Raw genomic sequence first — 14,569 nt, forward strand, 5'->3', positions numbered from 1 at the left:
GCGCTTTTTGTTATGTAAAACGGTGGCCGGGTACTAGTCACAACGAATGGATACAGCGCATTTTTGTGTGCGCGTACACGCGAGTACACATCCGTGCGCGATCGCGCGTACTTCTGCCTCAGTGATCTGGTAACACGGCGTGTAACCGGGTGTGACCGCGACTGCACCACTGGTCGATACCATAAAAGTATTTAATTTTTGATACCCAGCCCTAATCCTTGCCCATCCAGTACCACAGAGAAGCATGGATGTTTTTTAAAGGCTGGCAGTATAATTTGACTGGGTTGGGGGGTAGGGGGTACGATTGTACGAGTCTGCTTAGTTAGTACGTCGATAAGAAATAATCCGTCCCGCACATACACTAGCTGTCGTGTAAACGAGGTTATTATATATATATATATATATATATATATATATATATATATATATATATATATATATATATATATATATATATATATATATATATATATATATATATATATATATATATCTCCTTTCAGTCGAAAACCTCAACATACCATGAGATGCGGAAGTACATATCAGAAAAGAACAACATTTCCTCTTTTTTATAAAAAATTCTTATGCCCCCTATTGCCCCTAATGTGTAGATCTGATGGTTCCGCCTCGTCCTCCTGTTTAGAACACAAACCTAATCCATATACATATAATTGCGATGGGAGATCAGAATCTCTCCAACTTCACTAACAACTAATATCTTCAAAGTGACAAAGTGCAAATACAAAGAGGATGCTCGTAAACAGTTGTTAGGACAACGATTCTGCGGTTAAGAGTGTTTAAATAATACAAAATCTATTCCCTTAAATAAAAGTATTCCATTCACATTGTATTAATTCACTAAGAAAAATGCTCGGCAGCACCTTTCAATCCAATGGGACTGAAACCTAGAAAGTGAGCGTATAAATAGTATTTGGTTAGTAGTGGTTTTATAAAATGTTGTGTCTTAAAGGAACACGTCAATATTGTGGGAAATGCATTTAACATCTTCTCCAGAGTCAGACAAGAAGATACAGTACATACTAGTTTCCTTGCGTTTAGTAGAAAGCTATCTAGCTAGGATCAGCTAGCCTAGCCTAAAGCTCAGGGAGAGGCGTTCAGGGCCAACAGCTAGGCTAGCTGGTATCTGCTTCCATTCATTTGTGCCAAGCTAGGCTAGCAGGGTGGCACAGTGGTGCACTGCTGGCTCACAGCAAGAAGGTCCTGGGTTCAAACCCCAGCAGGGGGCCTTTCTGGGTTTTGCATGTTCTCCCCGTGTTTGCGTGGGTTTCCTCCGGGTACTCCGGTTTCCTCCCACACCATAAAAGACATGCATGCTGGGTATATAATACTCCTGTCATTGCCCTTGAACAAGGTACTGGCATTACAACTGGAGTTGGTCCCTGGGCGCCGCACTGCTCCTAAATAGTTAGGATGGGTCAAAATGCGGAGAATGGATTTCCCCAAGGGGATTAATAAAGGTTCAACTTACTTACTTTTCTACTGAATGCACAGAAAGGAAACTGGTATCTATCTTATTGTCTGACACTGGAGAAGATGGTAAGCGCATTTCCCATGATGCTGGCGTGTTCCAACCTATGTGCTGTTTCACACACGGCTGCACTGACTTCCCTTCCCTGTAAGTAAACATGTTAGTGAAAAGTTTGTGGGGAGTTTAAGTTCCCACTGACGCGATTTCTAAACTTTTTTATTTTAAGCAAAACCATGTCTCCCATGTCATGGAGGTTTGTTCCAGGCCTCTTCATAGAACTCTTATTGTACCTTGAATCTAAAAATTTAGAATAGAAAATCCCACAGGTAGGAAGAAATATTTCAAAACTAATCCACAGAGTTTCTAGAATGATACCAGAATGATACCAGGCAGTTTCTAGTGTTAATTGGGTGGATTAATCAGAATGATACCAGTTTCTAGTGTTAATTGGGTGGATTAATCAGAATGATACCAGTTTCTAGTGTTAATTGGGTGGATTAATCAGAATGATACCAGTTTCTAGTGTTAATTGGGTGGATTAATCAGAATGATACCAGTTTCTAGTGTTAATTGGGTGGATTAATCAGAATGATACCAGTTTCTAGTGTTAATTGGGTGGATTAATCAGAATGATACCAGTTTCTAGTGTTAATTGGGTGGATTAATCAGAATGATACCAGTTTCTAGTGTTAATTGGGTGGATTAATCAGAATGATGCAGCTTCATCCAAACAGGTTGGAGAGAGGTCTGGTTCGGAGGGGGCTGCCGGGGAGCTCGTCCACCTCCCCCGACTCCCTGAAGGAGGCGCTGTGGATGATCTGAGTGCGGTGGCGCCCGCGGTGCAGCCGCGCGTTCAGCCGGCTTAGGGACGACTTCCTGTGCACGCCTGGAGCACTCTGGGAAACCGCCATCCTCGCCCGCCGCCGCTGTGGCTGTCGGCGTTCTCCGTGTCCGATCCCGGGGATGTGACCACACCCTCGTCCTGCAGGCCTGCGGCCAGCGGCGGGGGGAGATACTGGACGGCCCGCCTCCCGCTGTAGTCTCTGGCCTCAGGGTCCGCCTCCCAGTTGGACACCAGCACACGCACCACCTGTCAATCACAGATCACCAACAGGGAACTTTGTAGATTGTCTTATTAGAGTATCACCCAATTGTTCGCATATAGAAGAGGAGAGTTTTATAGTATAAGGCGAACATGAAAAATTATTCTGGCAATGTTCAATTCAATCAAATATTGAAAAGGTGAGAAGGTTGTCATATTCAAGCTATAAAAATAACTGATAAGTAATGCTCTATCGTTAGATAATGAATTGTTTCTGTTAACATTCTGGATTGATTCAACTGAAAGAAAACTGACCACAGCTCTGGATTCTACCCATTTCCGTGTGTCCTGTGGGCCTCTATGAAAAACAATGTGAATGTTCTTCTAACCTAAAAGGGACATGGGGCTGGTAAGGGAACTCAGGGGCAGATAGCGGGGCAGTTGAGCGGAGGCCAACCTAACACCCTCCCCGTCATCACTGTCCCACCAACCTGTGTGTGTCCGTGCATGGCGGCCAGATGCAGCGGAGTGTACCCGGCGCCAGAACGTGCGTTCACGTCCACCGGCACCGCGCTCTCTTTGGCGAAGGTCAGCAGCTGAGACAGCAGCTCAGTGTTGCCTCGCTTGGCTGCCCAGTGGAGGCATGTGAGCCCAGTGACAAAGTCCCTCTTGGAGACCAGGCTCGGCTCCAGGGCCAGCAAGGGCTGCAGGCTGTCCCACTGGCCGTCGGAAGCACACAGCATCCACTCGTGCTCCAGGGGGTCCAGGGTGACCGAGGCGCAGTCCTCGTCTGTGGCTGAGGAAGAGAGGAGTGAGGCGGAGTCACCGTCACTCCTCACCGAGTCCCGGAGCCGCGAGCCGCGGTTGATCAGAGACCGACGGACCTGGAGACAAGAGAGCCAAGACACTATGAATACAGAGCGAAGACACTATGAATTAATACAGACTAGAGCAAAGACACACTATGAATGAATACAGAGCAAAGACACACTATTATTACTTATTACCAAAATTACTGTATTACCCTGTATTATACACTTTTACTATCATGTAGACTATTCTGCTTTGTGTTTACATGTGATGTATTGTATACATGCACATTTATTATGTTCTTGTGTGATGTATCGCACATTTTATTGCTGTGTGATGTATTGCAAATGTTATTGCTGTCATCTTGGCCAGGTCTACCTTGCAAAGGAGATCTTGTATCTCAATGGGACTCCCTGGTTAAAAAAAAAAAAAAAAAAAAAAAAATTAATTGCAGGCTTGGCGATTTGATAATTGCATCATTCCAAATCGCGATTTCGATTAAAAAACGATTAATCGTGCAGCCCTAATTTGCACATATAGTTCCATCATAATATACAAACGAATGTTGTCCGCATATGTTAATTTTATGAAATATCATCTGTGGCGACCATCAAGAAAGCACAATTGTGGGACTTTTATTTTGAAACCACCTCAAGGACAGGATGTTGCATCAGCCAGTCACATGTGAGGGACCCAGAGAAACAACTAGCAAGTTAGTAAGGTCGCTTTCACATATAGTTTTGGTGGACTCGGTGCGGTTCTGGTGGTGAAGTTGCAACATTGTTGCATTCTTCATTTGGTTCGTCTGCGTTCACATAGCAATTTGTGAGGCGCACCGAACTTTCTGAACAATGTCACACGGTCGAAAAGGGCGCTCGTCTATTGGACAGTGGAAATGTGTGTGTGGCTGCGAGCCTGTGTGTGTGCGCGCGCGCGTGTGTGTGTCTGTGTGTGGACTGCGAGCCCTCCAGATCAGCGGAGGCGAGTTTTGACGTGGCATTGATCCATTGTTCTATTGAAGCCCATTACCACCATCCTCTCGCTAAACAACTTGTACACCACGTTGTTTTTATGAGTGCCCACAAGTAGCTGTTTTATTTGGTCTTCTGCCCATATGTGTACAGTGTGCTTGTTTTGCAGTGAATGCCGTTTGCCTCGGTAATAATATAATAAGCAGCGTTTTTTCTTCCTTCTTCCCAAGATGCACAGTTAGATAGATAGATAGATAGATAGATAGATAGATAGATAGATAGATAGATAGATAGATAGATAGATAGATAGATAGATAGATAGATAGATAGATAGATAGATAGATAGATAGATAGATAGATAGATAGATAGATAGATAGATAGATAGATAGATAGATAGATAGATAGATAGATAGATAGATAGATAGATAGATAGATAGATAGATAGATAGATAGATAGATAGATAGATAGATAGATACACTGTAAACCCGAATAAGTTTCCAGAACTTAAAAAAATTGAGGCCATCCCATGCCTCAATTTTTTTAAGTTGATAAACTCAAATGTTTTCAGTTGGCTAAGACTTACAATTCTCAGTTAAGGCAACTCAAATATGGTCTGTTACTGTGACTTAAGGTTCTCAGTTAAGTCAAATCAAATATGGTCAGTTACTCTGACTTACAGTTCTCAAGTGGAGTCAACTCAAATATGTTCAGTTACTGTGACTTACAGTTCTCAGTTAAGGCAATTCAAATATATTCAGTTACTGTGACTTAATGTTCTCAAGTGGTGTCAACTCAAATATGTTCAGTTACTGTGACTTACAGTTCTCAGTTAAGGCAATTCGAATATATTCAGTTACTGTGACTTAAGGTTCTCAAGTGGTGTCAACTCAAATATGTGCAGTTACTGTGACTTACAGTTCTCAGTTAAGGCAATTCAAATATATTCAGTTACTGTGACTTAGGGTTCTCAAGTGGTGTCAACTCAAATATGTTCAGTTACTGTGACTTACAGTTCTCAGTTAAGGCAATTCAAATATATTCAGTTACTGTGACTTAAGGTTCTCAAGTGGTGTCAACTCAAATATGTTCAGTTACTGTGACTTACAGTTCTCAGTTAAGGCAGTTCAAATATGTTCAGTTACTGTGACTTAAGGTTCTCAAGTGGTGTCAACTCAAATATGTTCAGTTACTGTGACTTACAGTTCTCAGTTAAGGCAATGCAAATATATTCAGTTACTGTGACTTAAGGTTCTCAAGTAGTGTCAACTCAAATATGTTCAGTTACTGTGACTCACAGTTCTCAGTTAAGGCAGTTCAAATATGTTCAGTTACTGTGACTTAAGGTTCTCAAGTGGTGTCAACTCAAATATGTTCAGTTACTGTGACTTACAGTTCTCAGTTAAGGCAGTTCAAATATGTTCAGTTACTGTGACTTAAGGTTCTCAAGTGGAGGCAACTCAAATATGTTCAGTTACTGTGACTTAAGGTTCAACCTTAAATCCATGTGATTAAGTTAACAGAACTCAACGACATTGAGGCCATCCCATGCCTCATTTCTTTTAAGTTAATCAACTCAAATTTTTAAGTTAATCAACTCAAATATTTGCAGTTACTATAACTTAAGGTTCAGTTTTCAAATCCATGTGAAAAAGTTAACAGAAAAATAACTACACAAGCACATTATATCAACTTCAAACAACTCTTTTATTTTTTTCTATTCAAAGAGTATAAAAGAGTATACATATATAATCTGTATGTTAGCAATGTACAATAACACTGTAAACACCGTACACTGTTTTTGGACTATATATGTTAACAATACCGACCAGGTATTAGTGCCTTGCAAAGTGCAGATATGAAGTTTTCCCCTTTTTTTTTATGCATTTAGGAGGTTTTGTTCTTCATCGAAACTATTTATCTTACAAAAACATTGTGTTACAACTTCAAACTCTTTATATTTATTTCTATTCAAAGAGTATACATCTATTTATCTTACAAAAACATTGTGTTGCCCTCTACAACATTATGGCAATGTTAAAATTGAAAATATATATATATAGAAAATATATATAGAAAATAAATACATGCATGTTATAACATGTACATACAATGTAATGTATATTACACATTTAATCCCTCTGGTCACAATAGTGTAATAATGTTTGTTATAAGGCTCTGAAAATGTTACTGAATGATGTATCAATGTATTTCCAGCAAATGTTGAAATAATAAAGGGTCTCAATATGTGCAGTGCACATGACCAGAGCCGTTTACATCCTGGCTGAATTACTCAAATTTGTATAGTGTGGTCATAGAATGAGCAAACATGTTGACGGCAACTATTGTGACCGTTGGGATAACACAGTGTATCTATGTACAGTACAGAATAAAATGTATAGATTATCTGAAAATTGTCAATCCGCTTGGCACATGTAAAATTCACAAACGTTGTGCTGTATATTGGGTCCTGCCAATGTGGAACCAAAATACCAACCCACATTACATGCTATACAGCTGGCAATACTGTTAATAGTGCACATACCTACATATGGAAATGCAGCTGCATGTATTTGCTCCATGATGTATCATGGAACAAGATGGTGTTTTCATTGAAAGAGTTAGTCAGAATGTCAGAGGCACCATCCGTCATTTAGAGCAGGCTATGTTTGCAGAATGATAACTAGAACACTACAGTACTCTGTACTAAGAACACTATACAGTACACTAACTATACTGCCCTGTCAAGGCAGACCGCAGTAACTTCCAAACAGTGAAACTGAGAAAAATGGCTTTAAAGTTTTTTGACTTGCCATCCAAAATGTGTTATAGGTAGATAGATGATAGTACCCAGATTTAACATGTATTAATGAAGTAATCTTTAGGCATACAAAAATATGACGTAGTTATTTTAATTAACCCCAAAAAAGCAGATACTGCACTCTGCTGCACGATTTCCTTAAATAATTATACAGGTAATGTACAGGCAAAGTGCAGTAACTTCAAATGCAATGTTGTTTTCCCTCCAGCTTTCATAACTTCACCTAGCCATTTTATTTGGATCATCATCATTCCAATATATTCAGGTATTAAATTTCATTTTCAAAATGGCTAGGTTAAGTTATGAAAGCTGGAGGGAAAACAACATTGTATTTGAAGTTACTGCACTTTGCCTGTACATTACCTGTATAATTATTTAAGGAAATCGTGCAGCAGAGTGCAATATCTGCTTTTTTGGGGTTAATTAAAATAATTATGTCATATTTTTGTATGCCTAAAGATTACTTCATTAATACATGTTAAATCTGGGTACTATCATCTATTTACCTATAACACATTTTGGATGGCAAGTCAAAACACTTTAAAGCCATTTTTCACTGTTTGGAAGTTACTGCGGTCTGCCTGGGTTTTGAGTGTGATTTTGTAGTTACTGCAGTTTTTAAAACCCCATATCTCCAAAACTGAGCGACATTAACATCTGAAACTTGGTCACAAGATAAAACATTTATTGACAAGGTCAATTTCACTCATAACTAAATTTTTACTTTTTTCAAGTTACTGCGGTTAGCCCTTGACAGGGCAGTATACTACTGCCTACAAGGTCTCAAGGATACAGTCCCACTCTCAGCATACAAGATCGATGGTCTGCTGCTGCTGACTCCCAAGCGATTCATTCAAGTGAAACGGAACTGAGTCCAGCTAATGGTGAATAGTTATTTTATTAATCAATTATTGTGTCTTTATTCACTCTAGTTGTGTAATTGACCAGTTCATATTCTGTATAAGTTCATATTCTGTATATGTTAATAATAACGCTTCTGTGTTGCGTTTATGGCTCCTGGTATATCGCCTTGTACTCTGTACTGAGAACACTAACTCTACCACTGCCTACAAGCAATGGAAGCAGTCAGAGCAGAGTGGCATTTATGCCCATTGCCTCCTATTGTTCCTCGAGAAACAAACGTTTGGGACTTGGATGTTGCCTTTGAGATTCTGATAAACTCTTTCAACTCTAAAACTTACTTGGATGAAATTACAATAATGCCAGCTATAGACGGTTAAGAAAATTCGAACTGTAAAACTCTCAAATGTAAACATATTACATAAAAAATAAAGAACAAGGTACATTGAGTAGTTTGGACCTATTGGCTGAACATCTGCAAAGTAGTACAGCAACTTTTGAAGGTATTATTTTGACATGACAAGACATTTCAGATGAGTTTCTATAGACACACTTTTGAGGTGTTGGTAAGTGCTTTGGGGTAGTGCATAGATTAGTCCAAACATTACAGGAAGGAATCACCAAATCTGGGGAAGCTGATCATGATATGACTTTCAATGACAATAGAGATTGTCACAGGCTGGTAGTGAACTGGACTTGTGTCATGATCACTGATTACAGTAAGGAATAGAAACTCATCTGAAAGAAGGATGTGGGGTGAGGTATTCATTTCCTTGTCATGTCAAAATAATACCTTCAAAAGTTTAATGCAAGAGCGGTCAGGTGACGTAGCGGAGATTGCATTCGTCACCAACGCTGGAGACACTGGATTCGCGTGTTCGAATCCAACTCCCTGCGTTGTCACCAGCTTGGCTGGCCGTTCACACTAATACAATTCGGCAGTATTAGGGGGTGGGGAAGCTGGCGGGTGGGAATCTGGCGTTGTGGACAGCGACGCCTACAGGTCAGGTCTCTGCGCTTGCTAAGCGGGGCAGGACTTGGTGGAGATAGCGTGTCCTCCCACGTGTTACACTTCACCAATGAGAGCCCTCGCTGCCAAGTGAAAAGACGTCACTGGCTGTCGGCGCACGTCTCGGGGGAAGCGTGCGATCGACTCGGGACGCCCTTATACCGACTCGTAGGAGAACATGCATACAGCACCAGGTAGGGGGGGGGGGGGGGGGGGGAATTCAACGACTAATTGGGACGGGGAGAAAATCCATTGAAAAATCAGAAGAAAAAAAAATTATTGCATCATCAAGTCATTCTTGAGAGTCTGCAACCTGGGCAACAGTTTACCAGCTTCTAGACCTAGTAAAATCTTCTGAATGAATTCAAAAGTGTTGGTAAGTCCCTTGGGGTAGCTGAGGTGTAGTGCATAGATTAGTCCAAACATTACCAGGAAGGAATCACCAATCAGAGATTGTCACAGGCTGGTAGTGAACTGGACTTGTGTCATGCATGGTCACTGATGACAGTAAGGAGGGCCACTGCAACACCCTGAAGCTCTGGCTCATCAGGCGTGTCCTGAAGGAATGAAAGAGACATAATAATCACAAATAAATCCATGGTTTCTACAAAGTGCAGCACAAAGCTAAGTATATGGAGTTTTGTTTGTAAGTTGTTTATATTTTAGTTAGAACAATTTTTTTGGTGAGAAGGTTATTTTTATTTAACCAGGTTAGTCCCGTCGAGATCAAATATCTCTTTCACAAGGGAGACCTGGAAGGAAGGAAGACTGATACTTAGCATTTTGATTAACTGTTCACTTAATATACAGTTGTACTGTAAATTATTTTCACTCGGACTCACTGTGCAGGTTTTGAAAAATCCAGCGACTTCCTCATGCAGATACACAGGCAGGGCATGGAGAACAGTGGTACGCCTGGTGTGAACATCATGGATTTCCTATTAAGATGTAAGATTAAGAAGAAGAAAAATAATTGTATTATATGGAAATGTTTACTGAACAAAGCGGATTTTAAACAGTCCAATCAGATATGTCCACAAATAACATGTTCACATCTTTAATGCAATCAGAAAAATGGCAAACACAATGGTGGACTAATTGTAAAATTCAAAAGCTCATTTGAATCATTGAACCTGTTCAATGTTACAGAGGTTCGACCTATGACATGTATAATAATCTATTCACCTGTTCATCGTGGATTTTTAAAATGTGAGCCAAAGCATCTGCTGTGTTCCCAGTTTTGGGCGCCTTCTGTCTGAATAACGTCATCAGTCGAGGAAGATGGCGGTCAAGCTTAGCGTAGAATGTGTTGGGCAGGTTCTGGTTGGTAATCAGCTGGAACTCTGCATACACCTATATTTAAAAACAGCAGGACAATATAGTATATCAACATCAATTGATATTAGTCACTTCAACTTGGTGGATCTCTTACTTTGTTTGGTTTGGGCTTCAGAGCATGACGGCGGGATTTCTGGTCAACCATGTCATTACATGCTTTGCGGAATCGGTCGCTGATGACTAGCTCGCGGGGGCGCACAGAACACACACGCAGATGCGCCGCTAGATTATATAAACCAGGCTTAGGAATCACAAGTTTCACTTTAAAACACACAGAATGTGCCAAATGTTAACACAGGAAAGAGAGAGCTGATCTACATTACCTCAGACTCCATTTTGAGAGCAGGCCAGAGGTCCATGAGCTCTTTCACTGGTGGGCTGGACTTCACTATGGTCTGTCGGCGCAGGGCAAATGTGGTCTGCATCAGCTTGACAAGAGACCTAAAGCACGACATCTTAGAAAAGCTTGCATCTACAATGTATGCTTTCAAGGCTTATCTAAGTGATGAAGAGATAGCAGTGGCTTCTGCGGCTCTTGTCGCCAAACATCCCTGCTTGAAGGAAGCAGGATCTGAGACCGGCTGCAATGGATGGAAGAACAGCATCAAATTCAAGATGGGCAATTTCAGGAACAAGCTGAGACGGGCAGGATGTGAGGAGGTCACTGTAAATGCTGGAAGAAGAGGTAGAAGCAATCCTGATGGCGAACCTTCACATTCCAACATTAAAAGACCCAAGCGAGCAGAAGTAAACTTCCTACCCAACTATCCCCAAGGAGAGGATTCCTTGAGGCTTGAGCAGTTGAGGCAGACAATTGCTGAAGAAGTCAAGAAGACTGAGAAGAACCTGCCCCTCATTAAAGGTGTCTCTTGTTCTTCTCAAATTCGTTGTTTCCGTCTCTAAGTTTCAGCTCAACATCGAATGCAAATGTAGGAACTGGAAAAGGACCTGGAGGCCATCTGCTTAGACGTTCTGGAGATGACATATCTGAAAGTATATCAGTAGATGCGAGAGAGCTGGAGTCGAGCGAAAGTGAAATGTGCACAACAGCTTTTTGTGGCAATTCCGTAATGTCATCAAGGGAAGTAAGTTTCCCATCAAAGTCTGGATCTTCATACAGCAAACTGAAGTCAAGGTCTATTTCCAACTGTTCTTTTATAATCTTGACCAGTGCATCAACAGAGGCGGGTCGTGAACTGAGTTTTAATTTTCTAGCCCGGTCTGTCTCAACAACACGAAGGATCATGGGTTGTGGGGAGGCAGCTGCCATTGTGCTATGGAAACTTGAATGAATCGCTTGGGAGTCAGCAGCAGCAGCAGACCATCGATCTTGTATGCTGAGTGGGACTGTATCGTTGTGACCAGACTGCAGGTAGATGGACAGTGGACAGATGTGGTCCGGTCGACAGACAGCAGCTCAAGGACCTAAGGAGTAGTCATAAACACAACACAGAAAGCGTCATTATTAACATATACAGAATATGAACTTATACAGAATATAAACTGGTCAATTACACAACAAGTGAATAAAGACACAATAATCGATTAATAAAATAACTATTCACCTTCCGTTTCACTTGAATGAATCGCTTGGGAGTCAGCAGCAGCAGCAGACCATCGATCATATATGCTGAGAGTGGGACTGTATCATTGAGACCAGACTGTAGGTAGATGGACATATGTGGTTGTGTGGTTGACAGCTCATAGGACCTAAGATGTTCTATATACCAGGAGTCATAGTCTCGACACAGAAAAGAAACCTTGTTATTCACAAGGTAGATCTGTTCTATTTGGCTAAATGTAGACAGTCCACCACTGACTCTGACGGAGAGAAACATTCCACAGACATAGTCTGTGCCATCAATGGTTACCTTTGATGTCTGGTAGATTGTGTCACTAACTGTGTGTCCTCTAATGTGTACCTGAGCTACTGCTGGTAGAGATGAAACCAGAACAGAGTCAACCCTGGATGCCTGGGTTTTTGGCTTGAAATATGATGGTGAAGCAAGATGATATGCCATCATGTGTTGGTGTCTGATTGCCATCGTCTTCAAGATATTTTTGAAGTTTTGAGTGTCATGCACCACTCTTTTGAAAAAGCGGTGCTTGGCCTCAAATCGCATGGTCCAAACATGCAGCAGGGGTTAGTAGAGTTAGTAGGGACAGTAGGGTTAGTAGGGTTAGGGTTAGTAGGGTTAGTAGGGACAGTAGGGTTAGTAGGGTTAGTAGGGACAGTAGGGTTAGTAGGGTTAGTAGGGACAGTAGGGTTAGTAGGGACAGTAGGGACAGTAGGGACAGTAGGGTTAGTAGGGTTAGTAGGGTTAGTAGGGACAGTAGGGTTAGTAGGGTTAGTAGGGACAGTAGGGTTAGTAGGGTTAGTAGGGACAGTAGGGTTAGTAGGGTTAGTAGGGACAGTAGGGACAGTAGGGACAGTAGGGTTAGTAGGGTTAGTAGGGTTAGTATGGACAGTAGGGACAGTAGGGTTAGCTGTGTTTGAGACATGGAGGATAGCCTGCATCTTTAGGAACAAGGAAGATAGGTTCATTTTAAGTTGATTTCTTAGATTGTCAGTGTCACATTGATCATCATCATCCACCACTTCTATGCTCTGGCCTGGACATTCTTCATGCAAATCACTAGTGACCTCAGAAATCCTGTCTTGGGGATCCTCAACAACGACAGCTTTTAAGTCTGATGCAAGACTTAATTGGTGTACTCTGTTTTTATGGCAATTGAATGAAGAGTAAACATTTGTGCTATAGCTACAATCCTTATATGGGCATGTCACTGTTTCATTATTTTTTAAATGCTTTCTGAGATGACTTAAGAAAATTGATTCAGAAAAGGGTTCCCGAAATGCGCACAAAGGGCATTTTATTACCACAGGGCTCAGACTCTGTTCTGGTCTACTGCTAAGTTGTGCAGTATGATATCTTGACAAATGAGTACTTAATGCATTTAGCGTTTTAAATTTACAGATACAATCAGTATGGAGGCATGGAAGAGGACTGACTCTGGAAAAGTGGCTGTGTTGCAGTCTGTAGTGTTTAAATAACTGTATTCTAGAAGTCAAAGAAGCTGCACACAATTTACACTGCCAGACTACCATATTGGAACTATGAGAAAAAACTGAGCTCTGTGGAAACAGATTAATAAACTATGTTCTGGTCTCAACGATACAGTCCCATCTCACAAATGTGTTTTTATATTTAAAAATAATCAGCTTACTGTTTGGCTCATTTGAATATTTCCCAGCAGCACTTGCTACCTGAAAGGCAAGGGAAAAAATACAACGTTTAGACCTCCATGAAACATATACCAGAATAACTTACAACTCAATATAACAAGTTCATACTATATATTAGCTTACAAAAACATGATCATAATTTTCACAGTTTGAATGTTTAACCATCAATCAGAAGGAGATAGAGAGAGAGCGAGAGAGAGGAGATAGAGAGAGCGAGAGAGAGGAGATAGAGAGAGAGAGGAGATAGAGAGAGAGGGAGGGAGGGAGAGAGAGAGCGGAGATGAATGAGAGCGTGAATTAATATCTCTCTCAAACCTCCTTTTGTCAAAAATATATATCTATTACAAACATCAATTTACAAGCTCAAAGAAATGGAGATATGTGGCTTCGACCATGCATGCCATGAGGACGCGACGCCTGCATGACACTCAACCTAACCAAATTAATCTCCCTCAAACCCGATAATAGGACATAATGTGCAAACAAACCTAAAATGGAGATGCGGCTTGACATGCATGGCACGCACGAGGGCGACGCCATGTTTACCTGCACTATAACTCACACTTGCACTTGACCCAATATCGAACACTTAATATTTTGCATGAAACAACATAATTTCGGTGTGCCATAATATTTTAATTGCACACAGCATGCATGCACGCATGGCGACGCCATGTTTACCTGCACTATAACTCACACTTGCACTTGACCCAATATCGAACACTTAATATTTTGCAAACAACATCATTTCGGTGTGCCATAATATTTTAATTGCACACAGCATGCATGCACGCATGGCGACGCCATGTTTACCTGCACTATAACTCACACTTGCACTTGACCCAATATCGAACACTTAATATTTTGCATGAAACGACATCATTTCGGTGTGCCATAATATTTTAATTGCACACAGCATGCATGCAGGCAGTTGTTTAAGAAGACAATGGAGACCGAGTTAGCTTAATTATACTGAACAGCC

General features: G+C 41.1%; 1 protein-coding gene and 1 pseudogene across 2 annotated transcripts in view; one reads left to right on the top strand and one right to left on the bottom strand.

Moving 5' to 3' along the window:
• Positions 1-2,211: 2,211 nt before the first annotated feature.
• Positions 2,212-3,887, bottom strand: LOC311225159 (ankyrin repeat domain-containing protein SOWAHC-like; annotated as a pseudogene). Its single transcript has 3 exons — positions 3,876-3,887; positions 3,023-3,415; positions 2,212-2,579 (listed from the first exon to the last, which is right to left on the bottom strand). The product of its transcript is annotated as an ankyrin repeat domain-containing protein SOWAHC-like (transcript).
• A 116-nt stretch (positions 3,888-4,003) lies between these two features.
• Positions 4,004-14,569, top strand: part of gabrb1 (gamma-aminobutyric acid type A receptor subunit beta1) — a gene marked incomplete at both ends in the record, with an annotated part of 17,543 nt that continues 6,977 nt past the window's right edge. The window contains one exon of the mRNA XM_084310365.1: positions 4,004-4,025. Within this exon, the coding sequence (XP_084166491.1) occupies positions 4,004-4,025 (22 nt within the window). The remainder of the gene's footprint in view (positions 4,026-14,569) is intronic.

Source organism: Notolepis coatsorum (assembly GCF_963971535.1).
Source record: "Notolepis coatsorum genome assembly, chromosome: 3".
Taxonomy (NCBI): domain Eukaryota; kingdom Metazoa; phylum Chordata; class Actinopteri; order Aulopiformes; family Paralepididae; genus Notolepis; species Notolepis coatsorum.